The sequence below is a fragment of the Dermacentor albipictus genome, chromosome 7 (assembly GCF_038994185.2).
Source record: "Dermacentor albipictus isolate Rhodes 1998 colony chromosome 7, USDA_Dalb.pri_finalv2, whole genome shotgun sequence".
NCBI classification, from domain to species: Eukaryota; Metazoa; Arthropoda; class Arachnida; order Ixodida; family Ixodidae; genus Dermacentor; species Dermacentor albipictus.
The window spans coordinates 99,757,437-99,784,616 of NC_091827.1; the positions used below are offsets into that span (position 1 = coordinate 99,757,437).

General features: G+C 48.1%; 1 protein-coding gene across 1 annotated transcript; it reads left to right on the plus strand.

Moving 5' to 3' along the window:
- The first annotated feature begins 591 nt into the window (after positions 1 to 591).
- Positions 592 to 25,392, plus strand: LOC135916858 (advanced glycosylation end product-specific receptor-like). Its single transcript, XM_070522032.1, has 6 exons — positions 592 to 819; positions 4,505 to 4,655; positions 10,310 to 10,522; positions 14,886 to 15,179; positions 22,103 to 22,363; positions 24,203 to 25,392. The coding sequence occupies exons 1-6, from the start codon at positions 592 to 594 to the stop codon at positions 24,430 to 24,432; spliced, it is 1,377 nt and encodes a 458-aa protein (XP_070378133.1). The 3' UTR covers positions 24,433 to 25,392.
- The last annotated feature ends 1,788 nt before the right edge of the window (positions 25,393 to 27,180 follow it).

Below are 27,180 nucleotides of genomic sequence, written 5' to 3' on the forward strand. Positions count from 1 at the left end.
GAGTGATTAATTAGCAATATTCAGGCATGAAGTAGGACTCGGATAGGTTACTTCAAAATCTGAGAGCATGCGAAATCATTTAATGCGGTGGAGCGGCACGAGTTTCTACGATATAAGCCATTCTAGTCTCGAATTCGATGGTAACCAGGCACTTCATTTGAGGCTGCAGCCTAGCTTCTACAGATTAAAGCCTTCTTTGTAGCTGTGGACCACTCCACTGAAACTTAGCTGCGGCAAACGTCGTCACACGTTGTTAGCATTTTTGGCACGGAATTCCAACGATCAGAAGCGCCGAAGCACGCCCTCTGGAAGCGCCATTTCGTAGGGCGCCTGCCAACCCTTGAAAAGGTGGGCATCTGTCTGCTTATACGACCGATTTCTGAATGGAGAATATGGTAACCGCCTATGCACATGGTAAGAACTGTTAGCTGATGCCGTCAAATCGGTTGCGGCAGCAACAGCTATTGAAGTTTCTTGCCACTAGCCCATGTTACTCTCTAGAGCGATAACCGAAGTAAGACGCAGCAAAGCGAGTATTTGAATGAGTTGTGCCGAGGGAATTCTATGCGGTTAGTACTCTGTCCCACAAAGATGGCCACGAAGTGCGTGTTGGTCCCTTGGCTCGCGCTGCAAGTAGTAGTGCACCCGTGGTGCCTCCTCATCGCTGCCGGTGAATCGCACGGGCTGTCCTACCAAGTGGCCGCTCCGCCAGCCACTTGTCTCCATGTGCCACGCCGAGAAGTGCTTCAAGGCTCCAGCGTGTCGGTGCCTTGCGCTGGGGCAGATCACGACAGCGGCGGTCAGATCAGGTGGTACAAGGTGAGCCTCTTGCTGGAGATTTATGGGTGAAGCAGAATAGACAAAGAATAGAATGACGATTTTTTAAAAAAAGTGAAAATTCGCATAATTGTCGCACTCTGGCACTGCGGGAAAAAAAGGACGGTAGTGGCAGAGGATAATGTAACAACCTAAATATAAAGGCCCCTTGTGGACCAAGCTGCAGGACAACGGGAGCACTTACCTAAAACTGCGCATCACCATACAATTTAATTTGGAAACAATGCAACATGTGACTTGTGTGTGCCACTGATGTGTGGATACGGTCGCTCCTTCCTTCCCTCCCCTAAATAATATGTGTTTTACTTCGCGAACACAGAGGGAGAAATAATAATGTATTTAAAGAATGGCTCGATGCCTTTTTGTTGAAATGTCCTAAATTATTTAGTTATGCAGTTTTACGGGGCAGGCCGTAGTGGAGAACTCTGGATTAATTTTGACCACCTGGGGTTCTTTAACGCGCACCCAATGCATGAAACACGGGTGTTTTTACATTTTACCCCCTTCGAAATGCGGCCGCCGCGTGCCTGGGTTTCGATCGCGCGTGCTTGGGCTTAGCAGCGCAACGCCAAAGCCGTTGTGTTTCAAAGCACGAGAGCACGGGCTACCCCTCTTATCCACACCAACCTGGTGGATAAGTGGATTAGGCGAAGGGATATCGAATGCCTGGGGCCATTAGGCACTGCTAGATACGGTTCATTGTAATGCGCGCACATCGAAATGTTGGCAGAGGAACGGGCGCGCGTAGTCGACTCATAGCTAAGCTGCAGCGCACAGCAGAAAAGCCACCAGTGCGTGTAGACCCCATCATCAGCGCCAACTGCTAAGCAAGACTTTACGGAGTCTCTCTGTCGGGCGAAAAATAAGAAAAAAGGTCACTTGTAACACATCAGCATGGCTTATGCTTATTTGTTTTTTGATCTTCAAGGCAACTCGCCGTATAAAATAATGTCCATCAGTGTAGACATTTGGGCTTGCTGGTGTAGGAAAAAACTGCAAAATGAAATAATGTATCTGGTCTATATACTCGAGGTGAGGGAGACCAGGCCTCGTTTCGGTGTTTCCGCTATGGCGCTACCGGCTACCACAGCTGGATGTGGCAATGTACCGTAGGCCAGCTTGGAGAACTCGAGCGCTTCTGCTGTTGTAAACTAGAAGTAGACCGACCTTTTGAACAAGGGTGCCGCGCTGGGCGTCGCCACAATGGTAACTGTGCTGTGCTAATTGCGCGTGAACACCCGCGCAATAGTATTGCAGACGCTGTCACACGTGCCTATGTGTATACTGCCGCACCCCAGTTCAGAAAGGAGGCTCTTGCTCTCCACAATGAAAAATATCTGTGTAGTAAGTGGTGAGCATCAGCTTCCTTTGCTCGGAGGGGACAGTTTAAATGTGTTACATTCAGGGGAAAGTATCGCTAGCTCAAAGTACAGGTGACAGCTGACGTAAGGGCCAGCCCGGTTCATAGGGCCCAACGCACAACTTTCTTCGCTATTGCAAGGTTGAAAAGAAGGGGCAAGTCACACGGTTGTGTAAAAGCACGTGAGTCCTAACTGAGAGAATTTTCGCAGCAGTGAAATAAGGTGAGGGATTGAAGATGGAGGCAGATCTGCACCGGGTGAGAAGTGTGTCACTGCTATTGGGAAGCAACAGCGAACGGATTCACAGCATAGTGTTGAATCAAGTGTACCTTTGCACAGGTAGTCTGTGTTGCTACAGGAGATGTAAAACATCGACTGGCAGACTTAAACTGCTTTGTGAAATGTTTTGATCACTTGAATGACCGCTCTGGAATCTACGCAAACATGTGGAATAGTCTAAGAGATCCGCAACTTGCTACGAGTTGAAGATAGCTTGAACTTTGGCGACCTCGGATGAAATCATACGGTAATTAGGCTAAATAACGTGCGCGGACTGCCTGACATGGTAGCACTATATGTAAGGAAGCTTTGAGTGTCAACCCAATTTGAGTCAGTGGTGTGGCAATCCCGAGTGATATTTCTGCCTCGCTGCCTTGCTCCTAACTTAGTAGTTTCGTTCATCGTTATGTGGATAAGGTCACGTGAAGGCACTGGCTTGTGCTGATTGTTTATGCGAAGGCTACAATGAAGGTGCGTAAACTGTGCGGAGAAAGGCAAAGTTGTTTTTAAACCTTGGCCGGATGCTTGGAAATTGGCTTCGTCCATTGCTCTTATACACGCACATTCTTATAAAGGAGGCCTCAGAGGAAAGCGAAGCAGCGCAGTTATGGTGCGTACAGAGGCTCAGTTATACGCCTCAACTGAGCTCACTGCTTAACACAAGGTAACGTAAATTGACCCCTCGCACGATATCTGTTTGAGCTTCGGCTCCTTGTGATGCTGTGCGTCTGCAGTGTGCTGGTGATGTTTCTTTATTCATACACAATCACTGTGTGCTGCCTTGCACTTTCGATAAACCGAATTTATTTCTCGGGGTTGTGTTCATCAGTTTCTATTCTTCCATTAGCACATGCTAATTTAAAAATAAAGTCGTCGATGACAAGTAGCATCATGCCCCTCTCCTCCAAAGGGAGGGGGGATCACTTGGGGGATCATTTAAGGAACAGGTACAATGTATCTGATGAGGAATTGGCATGTTAGGAAAAGTAATAAATGTATTCACTGTTTCCGTTTTATTTAACAGCTTTAGGGCACTCATTGCCATAGCGAAACTGTCGCTGGGCAGTAGTGACGTCATATCTACTTAGCAGAAATACTAAATCAACCGCCATTTTTTGAGATATCCGTCAACTAAAGTAGTTAAATAGCCAATTTGTTTACTGTTTATGATGATCTTTCTCTTGTTCAAGGAGCCTTTTGTGAAACTGTTAGATGGAACAGCAGTTTATTTCGTAACACATTTTAAGGCTGGATACTTCGAAACTAGTGCGGGTCTTATATTTTTGCGAAACAGACATGCCTCCTGTGGTTGACGTACTGCCGTTTCTGTCACTGCCAGTGCGTTAGCGTTTCTACAATGAGCGACTTCTAACCTGGTTGAAGGCTCCATTCCTAACCGCCATTATTGATATTGTGCGTGACAATATTAAAAAAACAGCGAAGGAAAAACAAAAATTTCGTACGTTTAAACATGTTTCTTTCAAAAGCTTTCTGCTGTTTCAACTGTGAGAGCTACCAGTATGTTTTGATAAATGTGTTCAAGGCACTTTCAACATTGCCTGCTTTAATTTCTTTGAGGGCAAGAAGTCGACTGAAGTTTTCTTGTCAATTTGCCGTTCAAAGGATTGCGTTCGCGAACGCGTTAAGGCGCCGATATCACAACGCTTTCTTTAGTGGCAACCTTGCATCAGAATGGCTCCCGAGATTTCATTGCTTACTTATCAAGTGTTAACCCAATGCATTAAAAAAACAATTACCTAGCTCCGAGCAAGTGCTGTGAAAGAAAGATAGGTAAAAGGAGGAAAGGAGGCAGAGCTGAACAAGGGTTAACAAAGTGTTTGACTTCTTGGGAAGCCGTTGCGGAAATGTCAACATGGCGAAGCCGCAAATACATTGAATCACTTGCCTTCCTGGCTCGCCCCACCTCATGCTATTGTAAACTGAGTCATTTGCTGCTTCAACTGTGAGACCTACCAGTACGTATTGATAAATGTGTTCAAGGCACTCTCAACATTGCCTGTTCGTAGGAAGGCAAGCTCGTATTGCCCGTGCAACAAGGCCCCGTGGCTATGAACGGCTCTTCTCTCAGGCTGACGCAACTGGGATCGGCTGACTCCGGTTGCTACCAATGTTTACGGGACGACGGCCGCTGGAGCTCGTATGCTCTCGAGGTTATAGGTAAGCCTAAGAACGGTAAAGGTCGCAAGGGTGGCGGTTTTGGCGAGCTCGCATCTATTGCATAGTATTGTCCACAGAAAAACGCAGAACGAGAAAACGAAACGTATGGTGAAGTCAAGAAAGTGGAAGCAGAAGGGGAAAGAGATCCGGCGGAAAGGCGTTAGACTTGCCAGTGTTTATTACGCTATATGTTTGAACAACCTTCAGCAATGGACATCATACTTGCGCCTAATTGCTGTGAGCATGTCACAAATGTCACGTAATGAACACTTATAACTTTAGTGCTTCCCTACTACTGTCCCCGGTTTCTTTTTGGTTTTTTCATACTCTTAGATAACTCATTCTGACTTGCACTGCTTTCAACACGGTTACAAAAGTGGGCGCGGGCATGTGGACCCCGCTTTATTATCAGGGAAATTGATTTTCGCTGGCCTGGACCATCATGTTCACTTCGGAATCGCTTTCCGAAGCATTTTATCCTCTAATGAGAAAATATTTGGCGTTTCTTGGTGCATGCTGCCGCCATAGTACGTAGCCGAGTGACAAACGAGGCAAACTTGGCAAGGGGAATTATATCCGAAGGTTACTATATCCTTACGAGAAATTCCTCGCAGGAGTGGCACCACAGACTATCAAGCGCATGTGTTTCATGCCAGGGGTGAACGCTGCTTGATAGTTCTCGGATAAAGGAAGCAACACTGACACCAAGGTCTGCCACCCCAGACTTTTTATTGTGTCGCGGTAACCACCGCTGCATATCTAGAGTGAGAAATACTCATAGCGGAGATAAATAAAAATAGGCAGATAGCGCAGACCAGTATCTCGCAAAGAATTGTGCGATGCAGCGTCATCTGCAGGAACTTCCTGTTGAGGACGCCGTGTGGTCGTTTACGCTCTGCGATCCGTGCCGTCGCTTTCTCTGTGCTTTGTTGGCCCTCGCAGTTGCTTTTCTCGCAAGTTTCTCACGTTACACCTTGAGCGCTGTTTATACTTAACTGAATGACCAATTTATTCCCCACTGTTGCTTTCCAGAAGGAAGTTACCATTCCTTTATTCTAGTGGTTACCCCTCTGGACTACTGTTCGTTCGCAGCAAAATGTTTGTTTGTCGCCCGCGTTTGGCGCTATGTAGCTTGTCCCACATAACTTGAGCCAAACTTTTAAAAACGAAAGGCACTCCGGACGCGAGTTGAACCGAATGCATGATGTTGCCACTGACCCAGACCTACTCAGGCTATTTTTCTTATTTTCCTCTTAACTGAGGGATTAGTTATGTTTAATTAATTACCTTTTTAAGTGTTGGCTGCAGACTCCAAGTCCGATACGCCAAGTTGTAGAGCACATTGAGAAACCTCTCAATAAATTGTTTCCAACGCGATATATCTCACGTGGTCCCTTTTTCTGCGTTCCAAGAAAGCCCTCGAAATATGAAAAAATACCACGTGACGGAGGGCTTGCGCACTGTTATTGTGCGCCGCTCAAGCGTGCGATGGATGAACAAGGTCCGCAACGCTCGGCCAGCAGCATGCATTTGCACCCTCATGCGATAAGAGCCGCACGCCCAGATACCTACACCAGGCGTAACGCCCTGTTACGGGCCGATCTCGCTGCAGGCGACCTTGTTCATCCATCGCACGCTTGAGAACAGCACAATAACAGTGCGCAAGCGCCCCATCACGTGAAATTTTTTCGTATTTCGCGGAATATTAAAACGCGGAAAAAGGACCACGTGAGATATATCGTGTTGGAAACAATTTATTGAGAGGTTTCTCACGGTGCTCTACAACTTTGCGTATGACACTTGGGGTCTGCAGCCAATACTTAAATAGTTGATTAATTAAACATAACTTATGCGCTAGTTAAGGGGAAAATAAAAAAAAAGATAGCCTTAGTAACTCTAGGCCAGTGTCAACATTATGCATTCGGTTCAACTCGCGTCCGGAGTGGCTTTCATTTTTAAAACTTTGGCTCAAGTTATGTGGGACAAGCTGTATAAGAACTTGTTGCACTTCATACGGTAATGCGTACAGTAGTTCCTTCGACATGGCACTCGCGATGATCTGACGTATGAAACTGTGCAACTTATCCATCACTTGGGAGAAAAAGAGCATGATATCTCTTTTCAATAGATACCAAGCCACTGCGGCTTCATTGGAAATGATGACGCAGATAGGGCAGCTCGAACGTCAAACCAAGAAGAACACTGCGTCCCCATACCTCTCTAAAGGACCGACCCTGCGAGACAGCTTCGGATTTTAGCAAGCACATTATCCTTTGCTGAGTGGAATACCGCGCATAGAAGGCGCACCATACTGCACAGACTAAACCCTTCGCTGCAACACTGACCTCTGGCCGGACTACACCGACCCCAAGCGCCTCTTCTGTGTCGAATGTGGGTGGGAGTTTCCTTCACAAAAGCTTAGTCAACACTAATTGGAATGGCTGATAGTCCTGCATGTGATGCTTGCGGATGCGAGGAGAACATTGATCTTTTATTGTGCGGCTGTCCTTAACTTCAAGCCCAAAGACGAAGTGGCTTTTTCGTAAGTAATTTGAGTGTCACGCTGCTTTACAACTCGTCTTTTCATGGTCAGGCACCAAGACAACGCAATCTTGAGGGGAAATGCGTATTTTTCTCACAAAAGGCAACAGAAAGTCTACAGTGTGTCTCGTTCATTTGCCTTGCCTCTTGTTTATATATCAGCATTATACAATCAGCATTGCGGCGCATCAAAGCACTAAAATTTAAACAGCAGCCCCTCCATCCCCTCGTCTCTTGTTGTTGTTCGAAAACATCATTCCACTTTTATGTGCAGGTTCGATGTCGCCGCCGGAGATCACTGACTCCGACGGAAATGCTGTCGGATCCAAGCTAGGCTCTCTCGTGCAGGGCGAGGCACTGGAGCTGTTTTGCAGCCCACCGCAGGGTATGGTGGTGTCCAAATACATGCTCCAGTGACAGCACTCCCAGCCGGAAACACATCATTGACGCTTATCCAGTTAGAGAATGGTGCCCACGTGTTAAGCATTTCCGTTCATATCTTTGCTGGAAGCAAATCCCTCGGCGTAACAGGTAATGCTTCATGGCTACACTCAAGGTGCATGTGCACTTACCGTAAATGGTGCACGGGTTGTTAGAGATCGCGCGTGAGGTTTTTCTGGCCTGCTACCAGATATGAAAGGCCCCGGTGAACTGAAACTGGGACAGAATTCGCTGGGGAAGGGAAACGTACAATACCAGAACAACCCCCGTTTAGCGATTCCTCCAGCCCTGTAGTCAAGCACTCGTACGTGTCTAATTTACGCTGACTCTTCGGTGTAAGGGGCTGGTGAAACAGCGTGTGAAAGCTGTTTACCGCGAGCACGGAACCAGGCATACGAGCGTGAAATTTTTTACTTTTGCGGACACGAAAATAATGACATAATTTCAAAATCTCTGATCCAGCATATATTTCACACATAGGTGGCAAAAGAAATTCGCCTTGTTAAGTAAAACACAGCCTTCAACTCTCAACCCCCCCCCCCCGCTAAAAAGATTTTGTTATTTTTGCAAGTACCCTTAATTAAAATGTGTGTCATTTCGTCCCAACGCGATCGCACGTACTAAAGATGCAGCTTTAGCTCGACGGCTTTTATCTAAATACATTAGAACGGAAAAATCGCTTTTCTCGACAACCACTGCACCGAATTAGAACTAGGTTGCTTGCATTCAAAAGAAAAAGTTAAAGTGCAGTGACTGTAGTAAGGAAACTTTTTGTTTAGCTTGTCAATTATTTAGGAAAAATTACTGAAAAGCTCACAGTGTAGAAAAGAAAAACGTTTAGTATCGTGTTTCCAACTTTGTAACTCACCAAAAAAGAACGTTATCGAAATTAGTTGTGAAGCGACGAACGTTTACGTAACATACATCGCTCTGAAATATAGCAGTAATCTGTAAGTAGGAATTATGCAAAACCGTCACACACTTTGTAACAGTTTCATGTAAGCTGTAGAATCATAAATGGCATTTGTTGAGTTTACAGCTTAACAGATGCCGCTTAAGGAACTACGATATTTGTTTTTGGTGCAGACTTACGAATTTTTAAATTTCGCGCTTGAAATGGTTTTCAACTCACAAATGTTCAAACATTTTTGTGAAAGTTCAACGCACTAAAGCGAAATTCCGGGTCAAGAGACGCTAAAATTAAACCTTGTCTTTCATATGCAACAAGCTTCAGTCAGAGTGGTGCTGCGCCTCTCTCATTTAAGCATTCTTGGGTTTTACAAGTATTTGAACGGGGAAATTGAAGTTGGGCGCGAGCCCAGCTTCCCCTTAAGCCAAAATATAGTTTATCAAGCACGGCGCAGAGTAGCGTAATGGCCGCAAGTATAATGTGGCTGATCAGTACCTTTACCTCATTGCTACCTCATTGCTATTGAATCAATAGTGTCGAATTGTCAACACGTGGAGTGCGGTCCATTAATTGTGTAGATCAGGTGCTCAAGCCAAGCGTGCATTCCGTCTTTGAATGTGGCGCGGAGGTGGGATTAATATGCATAAAGAAAACAAGACAAATTACAACTTTCATTTGGCATAATTGTTCTAAATAACAAAACGGCGTTGTTGTGAAACGCCATTCATAACGCAGAAACAGTATTCACAACTTTGGCCACGAGAAGCCTAAACGAAACCCGCCAGGTCGACCATGCCTCTCACGTAATTTAATGTCTCTATTACGTTTTAAACGATTATACACAAGGAACTGCAATGAAATGTCAGCAGCAAACAACAGGCAGTAGATTGCATTCACACAAAAGCGTCGCTTGGAAACTTTCTTCTGGAGCATTCCGTAAGGGAATGCACCTGCGGGCACCTACGCAAGCTATTTCAATGCAATCGTACCTGTGCGTTTTTTACTAATAATCAACTGTATTTTAAAGCTATTAACAACAACTCACTACCTAACACTAATAATACTCGTTTAGTGACGAAGAAAAGTTTGTGACTACCACGAGTTCACAATATTTGCAGAATAAAATAGTCGTTAATATCACCGATATTATTTTGGATTTATTTGCCAGCTAACATGAAGTCTCGCTGCTAAACACAGTAGATCGTTGCTGGATTATTGATTCACGTTACTAGAGCAGTCTAAAGAGTACGTAGATACAAGGCACATACATTACAAACGCAGTTTCTTTCTTTCTCGCCATCGTTGCTGGTGTCCGCTTCTTCTTTTCATGTCCTATTGATAATACGCTAGTAACGCCAAATACAGTATATATGTAAAGTGCACGACTCAGCTATCATAAATTAGAGAAAGTCCTAAGATCTGTCTCCGTTTCGTAATTTTATGGCCATACTGCCCTCATTGCATCGCGTTATTAAGCTTCCTTGTGGTGGTTTCATATATTTATCTTCATACTCTTATTCGTTGTTCGTAATTATTTGTAAGGTGCTTTTATTTTCAGTGTTACGTTCGCCTTCTTGCTCTCTACCTACTGTGCTTTAGCGTTGCCCTTCTCGACGTCGGTAGACCTACGGTCTTCGGACTAGGCTTTGGTCTTGGGCAAACGTCTTCGGAGTTTGGCGCCCTAATTTGTAAATATGTATTTATGCGCACGTGCACCATTAGCTTTATGCTAACAAAATTTCAAATCCTCCGGCTGCCGCAGAGTTTCCGAGTGCACGCATCCGCTGGCAGCTGCAAGACCAGTGGGGTCCCTCGTCTTCGACCGCGGCTGGCACCACGGTGCTGCTGAGCGGCACGGGGTCGCTGCTGCGCGTCGAGGCGCTGGACCGGCGCCACCACGGACTGAAGCTGCGCTGCACCGCGAGCCGGCCCGTGGCCGGGGCTGCGTCGGCCTCTGTCACGCTGGACGTGTTCCGTAAGCGCGACCGAGATCCTTTCCATCAGTGCTTTTTATTCCTCTATTGGGAGGAGACCAACACAAAACGACCCTTACGTCGCTTGACGCCATGTTGTGAGCGAGAAAGAAGCGAGTGGTATGCGTACTAGTTTCGGCGGGCGTTATCTAAATAGCTGGTCCAAGTTCAAGGCATGCCTTGAAGAGCGACGTGAGTGACGCAATTTTTTAACTTGCCCATTGTTTCCAAAGCAAGAAGACAGGTCATGGAAACGCTACAGGTAAAGGCCGAAGAATAAACTGAACCTTGAAACTCTAGTAAAGATACGAGGGTCAAGGACAAAATGAAAAAAAGCGGGTGGGGGAGAAGTGTAAAGGCTCATCCAAGCAAATGCAGGCAATGAAATCCTGATTGTAAGTGATTAAATTATGGTGTTCTACGCCCCGACACCACGATACGGTTAGGAGGCATGCCATAGTAGAGGACTGCGGAACCACTTCTAGGTCTGCCAGTGTACTAGTGGACCTTTTATCATTCGAAACGAAAACGAAAGGACTTATACGTTGAATAAAATTTGTCTCAATGGCTGGGGTGCACGTTGCCTATTGCACTATTCAAAGCTCCGAAGTGGAGAATGACTAAGCCAGGTGTGCAACGAGATAAACTAGTTTACCACTTCACACACCTATACATTTCCTCTCGCGCATGGCGCTTGTTGGAAATCACGTAGAGGTCTGTGAGTTCCCGTTGATAGAGTTCCGTAGCACCAACGATTGCATAATCGGGCATTTTTCTTCCTGCCTCCCGCTCCCCCAGTGTGGCGTAGCAAACCCGTAGGAATGTCGTTAATCCCTCTACATTTCTATTACTTTCTCTTCCTCTCTTCCCACAGCACGATTACTACCGTGCACTGATCTAGGCAGTGCTGCTCGCTTTCTGCGCACCTTTCGTGTATTCCGCGTCCATGGCTCATTCTATCGTAAAATGAGCTGCCGTTGACTGCAGCGCGCCATAGCGCACTTAAAGCAACCCCCACTAAGCGTGCCATGGCACATAGCAGGGAATCGTTTCGGGACATGCCCACTTACTTTCTCTGTTAGATTTGGCTGTCGGTAACTATAGGTACAAACAATAACTTAACTTGAAACATTAACTTGTCTAATGCTTCATTAAACGAACTGACAAAAATTCGTATAGATAGGAGCCCATTGGAAGCGAACTCCTGTTAACCCGTGATACAATTCTTTTTTGTGTACTTTGAACTTCTTCAAGTATTCTATGTTGTTTTACTAAGTATTATGTGATATTGTACAGCTTTATGGCTCTGTTGGTATGTCATGTCTGATCTGAAGCTGTTTTTTTTTCTCTCAGCTTTTCAGCATGTATCTAATTTCTAGAATCTGCAAGATTAGAGGTTTTTGCATTGCACTGTGCTTTGTATTGTGCCGAACTCTTCACCAATCCTCCACGTGCTGCTCAGCGTTGTGGTGGCCAGGTCTCCTCAAGCTGTCCAAAAGAGCTCTTTTTTTTTCCAGGTCTCGCACAGCATGCTTGCTGCAGTTTGCGCAGCAATTTTGCTGCAAATGCTCCACAGTGCTTTAGGTGTACCAAGTCACGGACACGTATTCGAGAACGTGGATACACTTAGCTTTATATAAAGGCAGTTTTATGTCACGAGCGTCTTTGTTAAAGCGCGGCACAAATAGCCTGGTTATTCTAGTGCTTTTCCGTTTACATATTCAATGTGGTTAGACGAAGAATGGCTTTCTGTTAGAATGACGCCTAAATATTTATACTCAGACACTCTTTAAGGGCGAACCCAAACGCCATTCAAAGAATAGCCAAAAGAAAAGGAGCTCCATCGGTTGGTAAATGACACCACGACTGTTTCACTAAAGATGGCGGTAACTTACGATGTTTTAGACCAAGTGCAAGAAGGCATGAAACATTGGACGAGAAAGTAATGGTCTTGAATGAAATGATGGTTTCATACAGAGAACAATCCTCTGTATAAAGACTAACTTTAGACGAGGGGCTGCAAAAGAGGTCGCTAATATGTATTAAAACTAATAAGGAGTAATAAGGTGCCTTTGCGGACCCCTGACGAACACCGGAGGTGACGTCAACATGGAAAGATTCTACTGAATTGAATGAAACAACTGAAGAAAACTGGCTATCCAGGAAACAAGACGACATTTATTAAGTATAGCTATGGCGTTCAGTTTTACTATAGTAGCCTAGAATGAAGCACAGAATCAAAGGCTTTAGAAATTCAATGAAGATGTCATCCAGCATAGATTTCCTAGATGTGGATTACAAGCGGCATCATGAACACCTTAAAGCTGGAACCGCATGGCGCGTTTTTCGCTCGCGAAAAACGCGACGGGCGGCAAACGCCCGCGCTGCCGCCGACGCGCGAGCACCCGTACGAAAAAAAAGGAGCGGCGCTTTCGCGCCGCGTTTTCCGGGTCGCCAGACAACATAACTCTCAACGACATGTATTGTCTCTGTTACCGCATATATAATATGCCCTTAAACTTACAGAACACTACAATAAAAATAATCTGAGTGTAATTAGACAGCGACATTTCTTTCCGAGGTGTATTTATCAAGCTTAATTTCAAGCAGCAATACAGTGTGCGAAACTGCGACTATGTACCTTCCGCATGCTGAGAAGCCGCTGCTTGTTTACAACTTCACATTTAAAAAGGAGGGTCGGCCGCTTACTACCGAGCAGAAGAGGCGACTGCTACTATTAAGGGGGATGCTGATACTGAAGCAAGAAAAAATGCGGGTCAGTAGGTACATGTGGGTGCGGGCTGCCTGGTTGAGAAGAGAGCGAGCACCATACACTGGTATTATTAGCAAATTGTCTTGCCAGTATTAGCGATGAGACGCGACGCTTCTCCACTTTAGTTATTAGGGCCTCGTTGAAGGTTGCTTTGTTCATTTTAGGTGAACACGATGCGCGAACGAAATCACGGTAGCACATGTTTTCCTTGACGCGCGCGCCAGTACTGCCGAGAAAAAAAAAAAAAGTTCCGCCAAGGAGGTTCCGTCGAGATGCGCAGAGACTAGGGCCATCTGGTGGCAAAAAAATAACCACAATGTCATGTGAGCAAATGCCACGTGACTTACCTGAACTCTGATTGGTGGACGCGCCCGCGCGACGCGTTTTTTTCAACTCCGAACAGCAGCACGCGGCGGCGCGAATTCGTGATGGATCCTGCTGGGCACGCGTCAAAATGACGCGCGCGTCCCACCATCCGCGCGTCAATCGCGCCTGAAATCGCGCCATGCGGTTCCGCCTTAACTTGGCATCACGCGATACTTTGGCTCAAGTGCGAGCTTTAATAGTTTACCATATATGGTTCATGATTAGCAACGGCATTCATCCGTCATTGTAGTGTGACAATTACGAAGCGTGAAGTAAACAGGATCAGGGTACAGTGCCACCGGCCGTTTCTTTCGTTGTCGTCCCAACAGCTCTTTCTTGTCCCCATTACATGCCCCCTACAATCATGTTTCCTTGTCTAATGGGCGCTTAAATGAGTTTCAGCGCACCGCCACTTGAAAGTAAGAAAGATTACTGAGCTCTAAGATATGCTCAATTGTCTTCCTGGCTTTCATATAACAAATAGATGGGTTCACAGGAAGATAGAGGCTTGCAATGTTAATTGTGGCAAAACAAGTGCACCCTTCTCGAAATGTTGGCTTCAGAAACCTATCTTCTTCTACCATGGTTAGCTTCATACACCTGGGCATATTATATACGATGTGCTCAGTGAACCTACCGTATTAGCGCAAATGTAACAGGAGCGTTTTTTTTTATGTTCGGCCTGGGAACGTGCCTCGCGTTTTCTTTTGGTTCGTTAGACAAATATAATGCATTTTTTTTTCTTTCTGGCAGTTGAAACTGCAGTGGGCTAAACCAAAAGGCACCAAACGATCTCTACCGTGAATGGATCCGTGTTCCGTTCTGCCGCCGGCACTTCTGAAATGCTGCCTCCCTAATCACCGTGGTGGTACGGAGGACGACGTCGTTCTTGCCATTGTAGCAACGACTAAACCGCGCATACACTCGTCCTTTCAGTTGATTCTGCTAATGCAGATCTAACTAACGATGTTTAAAGCACCATGCGTGTATGCGCTGTAATGCGTCGTTTCGTGCTCCTTTGTGGTATCATTCCGCATTATAATCGTAATATACGTTTTTTCTGTCTTTTTCAGAGACCTCCCACCTTTTAGCCGTCCTCTCGTTATTTTCATGCATATTCGGTTTATTCATGCATATTCATGCAATCGGCGTTCGACGCAAATCAACTCTATGCGTGTTTACCAACACGTGCGTTCACTGAAGGGGCCTCGAACTCTCGGGCGCAGTCGCTCCCGTCCAGGCCCTGCTCGTGCGCCGGGGTCCCCTGGTGGCCGGCGTGAGCGCCGAGCTGGAGTGCGTCGCCTGGGGCTCGCGTCCCGAGCCGACACTGCGCTGGACGCTGGGCGGCCGCCCGCTGGCCTCGGCCTTCAGCCACTGGGACGGCCGGAACGTGAGCACGGCCACGGTCACGCTGAGACCGACACCGGCGGACCACGGACGCCGCCTGGTGTGCGCCGCCAGTAACCCTAAGACCCCCACCGTCCTGCCCGTGCAAGACTCGCGACGACTGGACGTGCACTGTAAGGGCGCCGCCGTCGTCATCCGCATGCTACTGACGGAGGCCTCTTTCGGAGATTTCGAGGACAAGCACCCTTATGCTGTATCAGCCGATTCCATCGTGTAGGGAGCAATTTTTAGAGCGAAGCCTTCCTTCGCCATCGCCAAATTGTGCGCGTCGCCGTTACCTGTAAGGCGCTAAATTAGCCGCTTTATGCAAGCTTCCCTTCATATAGAATCCAATATTTGCGTTGTACTGACAATTATTTTTTTGATCGTCGCGCATTGGCCGCTTTTCTTGAACACGCAGCAATCTTTCCGGAACAGCTTGTTTCTGAAGCTGCCGAAAGGCATTTTTTCAGACAGTCTGAAAGGGTTATCTCTTTCAGACGCTGTCTACACTACTGTGTACAGCAAGATAGTGCATCAATAGCAAAAGCACTGATGTGAGTAATGATATTTCAAATGTATCACATACGTCTTAAAACATATATTATTGGAGCTGTGCTGCAATTTTGAATGATGTGCAGAAGGTTTTAGCAGAAGGAGTGGGAAGGTTGGGTGTTTTTACTCGGTGTCGTTATGCTGTATGTAGCGGCTTTACTTCTTTCATTGTTTATCATAGTGTCATGCGCCAGGCATAATTTTCAAGTGGCTGGATGAGTGCTTTTTAAGCGTTTGAAAACGCGAAATGGTTTATGTTCTCTTATTGGATGTTCCTGTAGGGCGTTTTCTCATGGAGTCCACATTCTGTAAACTTGACAAAAGTCAATAAACAGTATGAAATTCTTAGTCTTTCCTGCAGCTGTACACTTTCTATGATTCTGAAGATTCAGTAAAAGTGTTGAAAGCAAGATTTCTATCAAGGGGATATAGTGGCGTCTGACAGGGATAAAGACAATGCAAGTACCTAGAACAAAAGTTACATTGAATGATCCAGACCATGAAATGAAACATGTCTGCGAAATTTCAGCAAGGGTAAAAGTGAGGTAAGCGCTAAATTATTAAATGCATAAGCATTTCTATGCCCACCCAACAAGAAATTTGTCCGTGTGTCGCATAAGACTACTGCAATGGTTAATACCCCTCTAAAGGTGTTTATTAGGCAGAGCTCGGAGCAGCGCAACGTCGACGGGCAGGGCAGTCACAGCTTCCAAACACGAGAGCCGTTGCTGAGCAGGAGCGCTCGACCCACTACTGTTTAGAGCCAGTAGCGCTGAACCCAATAGCGTCTCTCTTCGCTACAATCAACCCCCCCCTCCCCCCCCCCCCCCCCCTGGAGCGAGAAGGGAGCCGTCCGGCGACCTAACAGCTCGTCACGATGAGCGGGTCGTAGTACGGCTTTAAACGGTCGACATGGACAATGTCTCGTCCACGGCGGCGCATGTCTGAAGATGGCTCAACTGGTTCGATGACATAGTTCACAGGAGATGCACGTTCGAGAACACGATAAGGGCCTTCATACTTAGGGACCAGTTTTGATGAGAGGCCAGGGGCAGTTAGAGGAACTGAGAGCCACACGAGCGCTCCCGGATCGAAGGTGACCGTGGCAGTGGCGTCACCGCGAGTGCTCCTCTGGCGCTCTTGATCAGCGGAAGTAAAGGCCCGTGCGAGGTCGCGGCACTCTTCTGCATGTCTGACCGTGGCAGAAATAGGCACGCACTCGGATGCATCCGGCCGGTACGGCAGAATGGTGTCAATAGTGTGCGAAGGGTGTCGACCATACAGCAAGAAATAGGGTGAAAATCCAGTGATGCTCTGCGTAGCGGTATTATACGCGTAGGTGACGAATGGCAGAACGGCGTCCCAGTTCGTGTGGTCGGAGGCAACGTACACCGAAAGCATGTCGCCGAGCGTACGGTTGAAGCGTTCTGTGAGGCCATTCGTTTGAGGGTGGTAAGCCGTAGTCGTACGATGAACAACGTGGCACTCTTTGAGAATCGCTTCAACGACTTCCGACAGGAAGACGCATCCGCGATCGCTGAGCAGTTCGTGAGGTGGACCATGCCGCAGGATGAATCGGCGTAGCAGGAATGACGCAACATCGCGCGCTGTAGCTGCTGGGAGAGCGGCGGTTTCGCCGTATCGTGTAAGGTGATCTACTGCCACAATGGCCCAGCGGTTACCAGACGACGTCAGGGGAAGTGGCCCATACAAATCGATGCCAACGCGCCCGAACGGCCGGATAGGGCAGGGTAGAGGCTGCAGACCAGCTGCCGAGTGGTGGGGTGAAGAGTTTCGGTGCTGGCAGTCGGGGCATGAGCGAACGAACTTTTGAATGTAGTTGTACATTCCCCGCCAGTAGTAGCGTCGTCGGAGGCGCTGGTAGGTTTTAAAAAATTCCCGAGTGAGCACACTGTGGATCAGAGTGGCACGATGCGCAGATTTCAGAACGCATGCTTCGACGTACAACTAATAACCACTGGCGGCCGTCAGAGGTGTAATTGCGTCGGTGAAGCAGGTCGTCTCGAATGGCGAAATGGCGAGCTTGACGGCGCAATGCACGAGTGGTTAGCTGCGATGACGGATCAGCAAGGCAGTCTATGATGGAGGCAATCCAGGGGTCCTTGCGCTGCTCAGAAGCGATGGTCCCAATGTCGACGGAAGAAACGTCAAACTGGGATATTGCGCAGCAGGGATTGTCGACTGGCCAGGGAGAACGTGAGAGGGCGTCAGCATCAGCGTGCTGGCGTCCGCTCCGGTACAGTACGCGGATATCGTAATCCTGTAAGCGAAGCGCCCAGCGGGCGAGACGGCCTGAGGGATCCTTCAATGACGACAGCCAGCATAGTGCATGGTGGTCCGTGACGACATCAAATTGTAGACCATACAAATAGGGCCGGAACTTGGTAAGCGCCCAGATGATCACCAGGCATTCTTTTTCCGTGACGGTGTAATTGGTCTCGGCTTTAGTAAGCATACGGCTTGCATATGCCACAACATATTCAAGAAACCCTTCTTTGCGCTGCGCTAGGACAGCGCCGAGGCCAACACCGCTGGCATCTGTGTGTACCTCAATAGGTGCCGTTGGGTCGTAGTGGCGCAAAATGGGAGGAGACGTCAACAAACGACGGAGCTTAGTGAACGCCTCGTCGCACTCGGACGACCACAAATGGAGAGGTCCGTTGCTGCCAAGGAGCTTCGTCAGGGGCGATATGACGGCGGCGAAATTGCGAATGAAGCGCCTGGAGTAGGAACACAGACCTACAAAACTGCGCAGTTCTTTGACGGACGTCGGTTTAGGAAATTCAGCTACGGCACGAAGTTTGTCTGGATCGGGGAGGATTCCAGCCTTCGAGACGACGTAAGCTAGTATCGTGAGCTGCCGCGTTGCAAATCGGCACTTCTTTAGGTTCAGTTGGAGGCCAGCGTTTGCTAAGCACGTCAAAACACGCTGTAGGCGTTGAAGGTGCGTGGTGAAGTCAGAGGCAAAAACAACAACGTCGTCGAGATAACATAAGCACGTGTGCCACTTCAAACCGCGGAGAACTGTGTCCATCATGCGTTCAAAGGTTGCTGGCGCATTACAAAGTCCAAACGGCATGACGTTAAATTCGTATAAGCCGTCGGGTGTGACAAAGGCTGTCTTCGGCCTATCGACGTCCGCCATGGGTACTTGCCAATAGCCGGAGCGTAAATCTAGAGATGAAAAGAATTCTGCTCCGTGTAGGCTATCGGTGGCGTCATCGATTCGCGGCAGCGGGTATACATCTTTGCGAGTGATCTTGTTAAGGCGCTCATAGTCTACACAGAACCGTACCGAGCCGTCTTTTTTCGTAACAAGGACGACAGGAGATGCCCATGGACTGTTCGAGGGTCGGATCACTTCGCGGCGAAGCATATCGTCCACTTGCTCATTAATCACACGACGTTCTGTGGCAGAGACGTGGTATGGTCGTTGCCGCAATGGCGGTTGGGAGCCAGTGCTAATATGGTGCGTGACAGCAGACGCCCGGCCAAGGGAAGGTTGCCCGACATCAAAAGAAGAACGAAATTCGTCTAAGATGCGCAGAAGCTGTGAACGCTGAGGTGGGGTGAGGCCATCGGCAATAGATGAATCGAACACACCTGTGGGCAAAGGGTCCGACGTAGAGAGAGAACCGAGCGTGTTGTAGCTGGCGCAGGACGTGTCTTCGGGAACAACCGTAATTTGTACGGCGTCGATCACTTCCACGTGGCCAAGACATTCGCCTTGAAGCAGCATCACAGGGTATGGAAAGGGGTTACAGACAAAAATAGCTGTGGAGCCCTGTTTGACGTTCACAGTCGCAAAAGGCAGCAGTAGACCTTTTCGGGTATAAAAGTGGCCCGACGGAGAAAGTAGTGCGATGGCGTCAGAGAGGCTGCTGCACTGCATTGACACAATCACTGATGAGTTGGCTGGAACGTTTGTGTCGTGCCTGACGAGTAGTTTGTTCGCAAAAGGAGCATTATCGGCAAGTGTCACATCCGCGATCGGCGACAGTTCTAGTTCGGCCCGTGCTCAATGAATGACGGCATCGTGGCGGGCGAGAAAGTCCCACCCCAGAATAACTTCGGGGTAGCACGAGGAAATCACAACAAATTCGACAGCGTATACAACGTCCTCGATGAGAACACGAGCGGTGCACGCCGCAATCGGGTGAATACGCTGTGCGCCTGCTATTCGGAGGGCGAGTCCAGCAATGGGCGTCGTAACCTTTCGAGGGAAGCGACAAAGCTTTGCGTCCATAACCGATACAGCGGCTCCGGTATCCACGAGGGCATATGTGCGCACACCGTCAACTAACACGTCTATCACATTGGTCGGGCTACGTTGAGGACTTCCGCGTTTCGATGGGGTCGCAGTCCTTGCCTCATGAACTGCGACGATTAGTTTTCCTCATCCCGAGCTTCGGGCCGAGGCCGCATCGGTGATGGGGAGCGTCGGCGTGGAGAAGTTGAGCGGCGGATGTTGGCGGACCGGCGGAATGGTGGTGACGCAGCCCGAGGTTCGTCGTCGTAATAAGGGCGCGGAGAACCCACCATAGAACTTGGCCCATATGGTGTAGCGCTAGGCGACTGCACGCGACTACAGTAGCGTGCGACGTGGCCTGCGTAGCCGCACGCAAAACATATCAATCGATTGTCCGCTGTACGCCACCGAGTCGTTGCGGCAGGTCCCATCCATGTGGAAGGACGCGTTGGACGTGGCGGCTGGTGAATCGATTGCATAGCAGGCTGTTGTCGGGGCATAGCGAGGACTTCGGCGTACGTGAGAGGTCCCCGCTGAGGGAGCTGTTGAGGCTGGGTGACGACTTCCGCGTAGCTGAGTGGCACAGCTGTCGGGATCTGTTGGGGCCTGGTCATGACTTCGGTGTAGCTGTGAGGCGCAGCCGCAAGAACACGCTGGTGGTGCTCAGGCAAGACCTCGTGCATTTCTTGCGCTATGACACGGCGAAGCGGAGGCGCAAAACTTGGCGTAGGCGCGTGTACCGACTGCGGCTGTGCAAAATCCATCAGCGAGAGTTGCCGGGCAACTTCCTCGCGGACGAACGCCTTCATTTCTGCGAGCAACGCTGCCTGGTTGGACATGGCAGCCAAACCAGCGAGGTGTTCGTCACGTGGTAGAGATCGACGGGTCAGTGAGCGCTGCCTGCGGAGTTCTTCATAGCTCTGACACAGTGTGACAATTTCAGCCACAGAGCGTGGACTTTTGGCCAGCAACATGTTAAAGGCGTCGTCCTCTGTGCCCTTCAGGATGCTTCGGATTCGATCAGACTCCGCCATGGTCGAATCGACTTTCCTGCATAGGTCCAGGACATCTTCGATATAGCTGGTGAACGTTTCGCATGGCTGTTGAGCTCGTTCTAGCAAACGTTGCTCGGCACGCAGCTTGCGAACAGCAGGGCGACCAAATACATCGGCGAGGGAAGTCTTAAATTCCGACCATGTCTGGAACTCTGCTTGATGGTTGTTATACCACAGGCTGGCAACTCCAGCGAGGTAGAACAGAACATGGCTCAGTTTGGCCGCTTCATCCCACTTGTTATGGTCGCCTACCCTGTCGTACGCCGTGAGCCATTCGTCCACGTCAGTGTTGCCCGCTCCAGTGTAGATAGAAGGGTCGCGATGACGAGGCACCCCGGGACACGCAGTGGGTGCAGGAAGAGGCGTGTGCTGGGAGGCGTCTTGGGGCATGGTAGATAGTAGGGTACGAGACTGGAGTTCCAGGATGATCGTCTGAGGGTACCCCGCACACTCCACTAATTCTAAAGGTGTTTATTAGGCAGAGCTCGGAGCAGCGCAACGTCGACGGGCAGGGCAGTCACAGCTTCCAAACACGAGAGCCGTTGCTGAGCAGGAGCGCTCGACCCACTACTGTTTAGAGCCAGTAGCGCTGAACCCACTAGCGTCTCTCTTAGCTACACCCCCTTAAACAATGAGTCATACTCCCGTAAGTAATGGCTGATACTCCCTTAAGGCAGAGGAAACAAGAAATGTAATCCAAAAGGATAGAAAATTGGGCGAGTTGGTACGGTAACATGATCTTGGATTGCAGCGCGAATTGACACTGACACAGACTAGAAGAAGACAGGACGGGCATCCGAACCATCAATAAAACATTGAATGCACCCCCCCCCCCCCAGCAAATGTGGTGGTTTTGCAACAGCTTCACTTGACATCCAGGTTGATAAGGACCGATAAGAGTTGATAAAGGTCGGATAATGTTCGGTAAGGTTGATAACAATCGGTAAGCGTTAATAAGGGTTTACGCGGGTCAAATCAAGTTTCATAACGTTTATAACGACATGAGGTGCGTGGCGATAAGCAAGTGGCACAATGTTTAGGCATACTTAGGCAACTTAGACGCATGCTTCGACAATTGTTTGTTCGGCCATTAGCAGCGAATAACGCACGTACTTCAAACGCGACTTTCAAACTCCGGGCCCGAATCGTTGAGGTTCTTCGGCGTACTTGCGTGCAGACGCTCCCGAGGTGCAGCTGGAGACGTGCAATGCAGCAGCAGGCTGGGCGTGTCTTCGCTGCCGGGTGGACGCCAACCCGCCCCCGCTGCGGCTCACCTGGACACGTGACGGTGAGCCGTTGCGGGACGTGCCCCCGCTGTCCACTGTGCTTCGCTGGCGCCAGAGGCAAGGCCGACTCGAGCACTATGCCTGCACAGCCGAGAACCCTCTTGGCGCAGCGTCTAGTCGGCCGGTGGGGCTCATTCTACTCGAGAAACACGGTAACGAGATAGATCACGTTATCGATTCCGCTATGTTACATCGCGCGCTCCTTATTTGGTTTTCGGAAGTATAATTCGAGTTTTTTGCTCATTTATTCATTCGTTCGTACTTTTTTTCTCTATGAGTAAGCACCAGGACGCTGGGCAGTGCCGGCAAAGCAAACGCTGTACTCGATGGTCATGAACAGAGCTCTCTGGCTCATACATTCCTGAAATTCAGCAGATGAAATGCAAAACAAAAAACGCCTTCAGCTTTAGATCGTGTTTTTTTCTTCACTTTGGACGAACTTGCCTGGGTAATCTTAAAGTAGAAAACTAGGCCAGAATTTCGCATGCTAGCCTTCTAAGTATAGGCGATAGCACGCAGCTGTACGCACGTGCATAACGGCCGCATTTCGATGGGGGCGAAATGCGAAAACACGCGTGTACATAGATTTAGGTGCACGTTAAAGAGCCCTAGGTGGTCGAAATTTCCGGAGCTCTCCACTACGGCGCACCTCATAATCAGAAAGTGGTTTTGGCACGTTAAAGCCCATAATTAATTTTTTTTTAACGGGCGACCTCGCACATTCTTATATAATATAGTGACGTTTGTATACATTGTATATTTTATTAACTTGCGATTGGTTACACACACTGATGCCGCTCTCATACACTGAACACACCTCGAGTTTCCTGTTAGATACCTGAATAATGGGTGAAGTGCAGCTTTAAGTTATAAAAGAAACACGTGACCGGTAGTTGGAGCCGACTTCGGTCTACTATAGCAGAGGAGCCCAATGCTCTGTATATCAGGCCACGATAACACGGATGCCTTTATCGTGCCGAAAACGCTATCTGAAGCTTCTTGTGTGTGCGTTACGTGTCATTTTCTCGGATATCTCCCCGCCCCATGCATGATAGCTAGCGCTTTGATTTGACTTTGGACTGCTCTGCCTTTGGGATCGGCCCATATTTTTCGTGATACGAAAACCAAGAGAGCGGGTGTGCAGTCCGCCTTTATTGCAATCGTATTACAAAAATGCGGTATCATGTTGGGACACGGGATGTAGAAGAGCGCAATTCACGTGGAAGACTTCCTTAAGTTGTTATGAAATTCAATGCAGAAGGAAAGCATGACAATGACCAATTCAACGCATTTAGCGCAGAGCAGTCGGCTACAATGATCTGCGACGGGTGCCGCCCGCAGTAGGAACAGTAGCTCTGGACAGTGGCGTATAGGAGAGACTCGAAGGCTGAAGTGTTTCGGTGCTACAACTCTACCCACAGCCCCCTTTTTTATGTCTAAAATTTGAAGCCTGGTGAAAACGTCGTAACATACGTACCTGTATAAAGTTCGAAGACAATGCCCGAAATAAACAGCAGGCTGAAAGTGCCTCCGAATGCCACTCCTGGCTCTGTCAATGGCTCTTGTTCGTGTGCGTAGTCACATGGCTCCTTGGCACCAAGCATTGCCGTAGTAAATGGTTGTTTATCTGAAGAAAAGGAAAGTTTATGAAGAAAAGGAAAGTGAGAAAATGGCTGCTGACAACGCCATAACTGTCGAGCTACATCACAGCTGAACAGCGGCAATGCTGAACAGCGGCAGCTGAACAGCGGCATGCAATGGCATTGCTATAGCAGATCACGGATGGTGAGCGTTTTTTTAGTCCTGTAAAATGTGCATCAGAATGTATGTGTATATTGCAGTTTCTTTGTGCCATTATAATGAAAGCGGAGGTCCTGCCGCAACTACAGCTTGCGGCGCTGCACTCTGCAGCAGACCGTTGCTGCCACTAATCAACTGGTGGCATGTACCTAAACCGAGGCTCACCGTTGTTACCTCCACCATTTGCGCAGGCAAGGCGACAATGTCCACAGCCCTTACAGCAGCCTTGCTTCTCCTGCTCGCTCTCCTGCTGTTGCTCGTCGCTTTCTTCTGTATCCTGGCGTGGAACAGGCGCCGCCTGTGGCTGCGAGGAGTGCGAGGTCGGACGAGAGGGCGGCATAGCGGTGACGTGCTCCACGCGGCGTCCTACAGTGGACCATTAGCGTCGCTTGAGCGCGGTGACGCGCACAAGCCGGCGTAGACAGGACGCTCATTTCTACAGGTCGCACACTTCCTTTCCCTGCACCGCAAGAGTGGCAATCAAAGGAAATCTATGCTTTCGATTGGTCAACCAATCGGCGGAATATGACAATGTGTTGGAAGCATCGCAGCGTGGAACAAATGGAGAGACGTGGTTGAACAGAGCTCCCTTGATTTTTCAGGTACTATTCCGAAAGAAACGGTAAATTTGTTTCGGATTGAAAAAGAAAGACGAACTGAAAAACAAAACGTACCTACGGCATCCGTTGACCATTCAACACGTTCTTGTTCGGGGAGGAGTCGGTTGCACTATAGGTGCCAAGGTAATAAATGTATATCATACGTTTCACATATAATATACATTCATATTTTGGTCACAAAAGGAAGGCCCTGGTGTTGCCATGGCGACGCCTCCCCTCTTATTATAAGTCTGTAAAATGAAAAAAAAGTTGCTCAGACTCACTCACAAACTATTTCTATTGATCAGGGCTGACTCTGACTCAGATTTACCAAAATTCTACTAAGCCGGGCTCACTCGGACTCAAAATCACCAAAACTGTACTTCGCCGTGTTCACTCAGACTCACGCTTCTGTCTCAGTTTGAGTTAATCGACTCATGAATGAGTTTGTCGACCAGTGGTTGCGAGACCTCATCTGTAATTCAATGAATGATATTATTCGTCAGAAAAACGAAAGCAGTCGAGAGATGCAGGAAGAGGCGAAGAGATTCACGAGAAGTTAAGGTAGAAAGGTGTGCTTGCTATTGAGTGCGATCCTTAATCGTGCGCCGTGCCGATACACATGACGTACGACTGGCATTTGCTTCCAAAATTATATCTGCTTGACCACACCCCGTTGTCCATGGTTTATGCCCTTGGACCAACTAGCTCCCTTGTAAAAATAAAAATATTCACCTTAATCTAAATATCAAATGTAGACTGTGTATCCTCTTCATACCTTACATAGCCTTCGTTCGTAGCTCTTCTGCTGAATTGCTGCCTGCCTATAAGTTTCCTGCCTTGCCAATTCTTTTGTATTTTTTGTATTTCACATTCTTCGGCGAAAATAGCGTCTGCATGAAAAATAGAGAACAGATTTCGTGGTCCAGAACTGGTGCTGTGTAATTGTTCCTGTTCTGTCAATTTGTAATGCTATAAACCTAAGCAAGACTGGTCGAGATAACGGCTGCAATCAGACGTTACCATACGGTACGTGATTACAAAGAACATTTCGGCGAGACTTTTGCAGCAGAACGCACTGCCTGTCTCTAGAAAACTTCTAGCTCTCCATGCGCGGACCAAGCATGCGGCCAGACAAACCATGTTTTTGGATTACATTGCTCACAAGCTAGGACGAAACAGAAACTTCAAATCAGGGTGGCGCACAGTGTAAGACCACACACAGCGATGGCCCAAGGACGAAGACCATGCATGATGCTTGTCGAGGCAAGAATTGTGATGATAGTTATATGCGCCGGAAAGTAAGAGAAGTATCAAGCAACATTTAGGGATTCTGTGCCTCTTGCGCCACAGTTGAACAAACCCGTCGTGGAAGATTGGTCAAAAGCAGCAGCAGCCCCAGTGGCTCATACCGAATGGCTAAATCAAAGAAAGTAAACTAAATCAAAGAACACGTTAAATATAAATTGCCATTCTGTGAACAGATATGTGTGTTTTAGAGATATCTTTGAGTCGACATTGTATGTTCTGGATTTTTGTAGAAATCATAGTAGACCATGCGTATCTTACACAATTGTTCAAGAACGAGCACAGACCCAGTAGCACTAAGGTATACGAACAAATTTAAAAATTGTTAGGTATTACTAACCATTGTTTTAACAGAATGGCGTGCCTTCAAGCCGACTTTATATTCGCAGGCTCTATGAAGAAACTTTGTTTTCCACTAACTCTTGTTGCGCATACTGGGTCAGCATACACGCTTTATGTCAGCCTATGCTGGGGTGATTTCCCTCCGTGCACATGTAACATGTGTACACACACACATGTATACATATATATATATATATATATATATATATATATATATATATATATATATCGGCAGAGATTGTGGCCTACCCCACAGCCACACGTCAAGGCAAGGAAAGTTTTGGTTAGGAAAGAAAGTCACAGTTTTGCACGAAAAGTGAAGCACCGCTTGCGCTAGCAAATTAGTGCACAGCTATGCGAAGTAAGGATAGTAGCTTTATCGGCCGTAAAAATTTGTAAACATACACGTACTAACTAAATTAACGAGCATTGTTTCACGCTCGCACAGGCAAACGTGAACACATCTCACTCGATGACCACGGAAACCCACTGCCAAAACGCTGGAGTGAGGAAGCGCGGCAGCAGGAGCGAGCGACTGCACGGGCCACCCCAGTAGAACGCGCACGCCCTCCCTACCCTCCCTCCGAAGCTTTGAGCGCGCCGGAAGGTGGCGCTTCCTCCCCGCTTTCATCTGTCACGTGGCGAGATCGAGCCGCGATCGCCGACTCACCTTCGCACGCTTTTACTCGCACAAGTTTAGCATATAGAGCGCCGCTACGATTTTACTGCCCTTGCATTTTATATAGAACCTCACGGCGACGCCGACGGCAGAAGTGCACCTGGAGTGTCTATATAATTGAATAAAAAGGCGAGTCAACAGTGGCTGACATCCAAGAAAGACAAGGTATCTTTAGACGCTATATAGTGTACCTTGTGGTTTGCTGTTTAGACTTTCACTTACTTGCAGGATTGGCCCACAT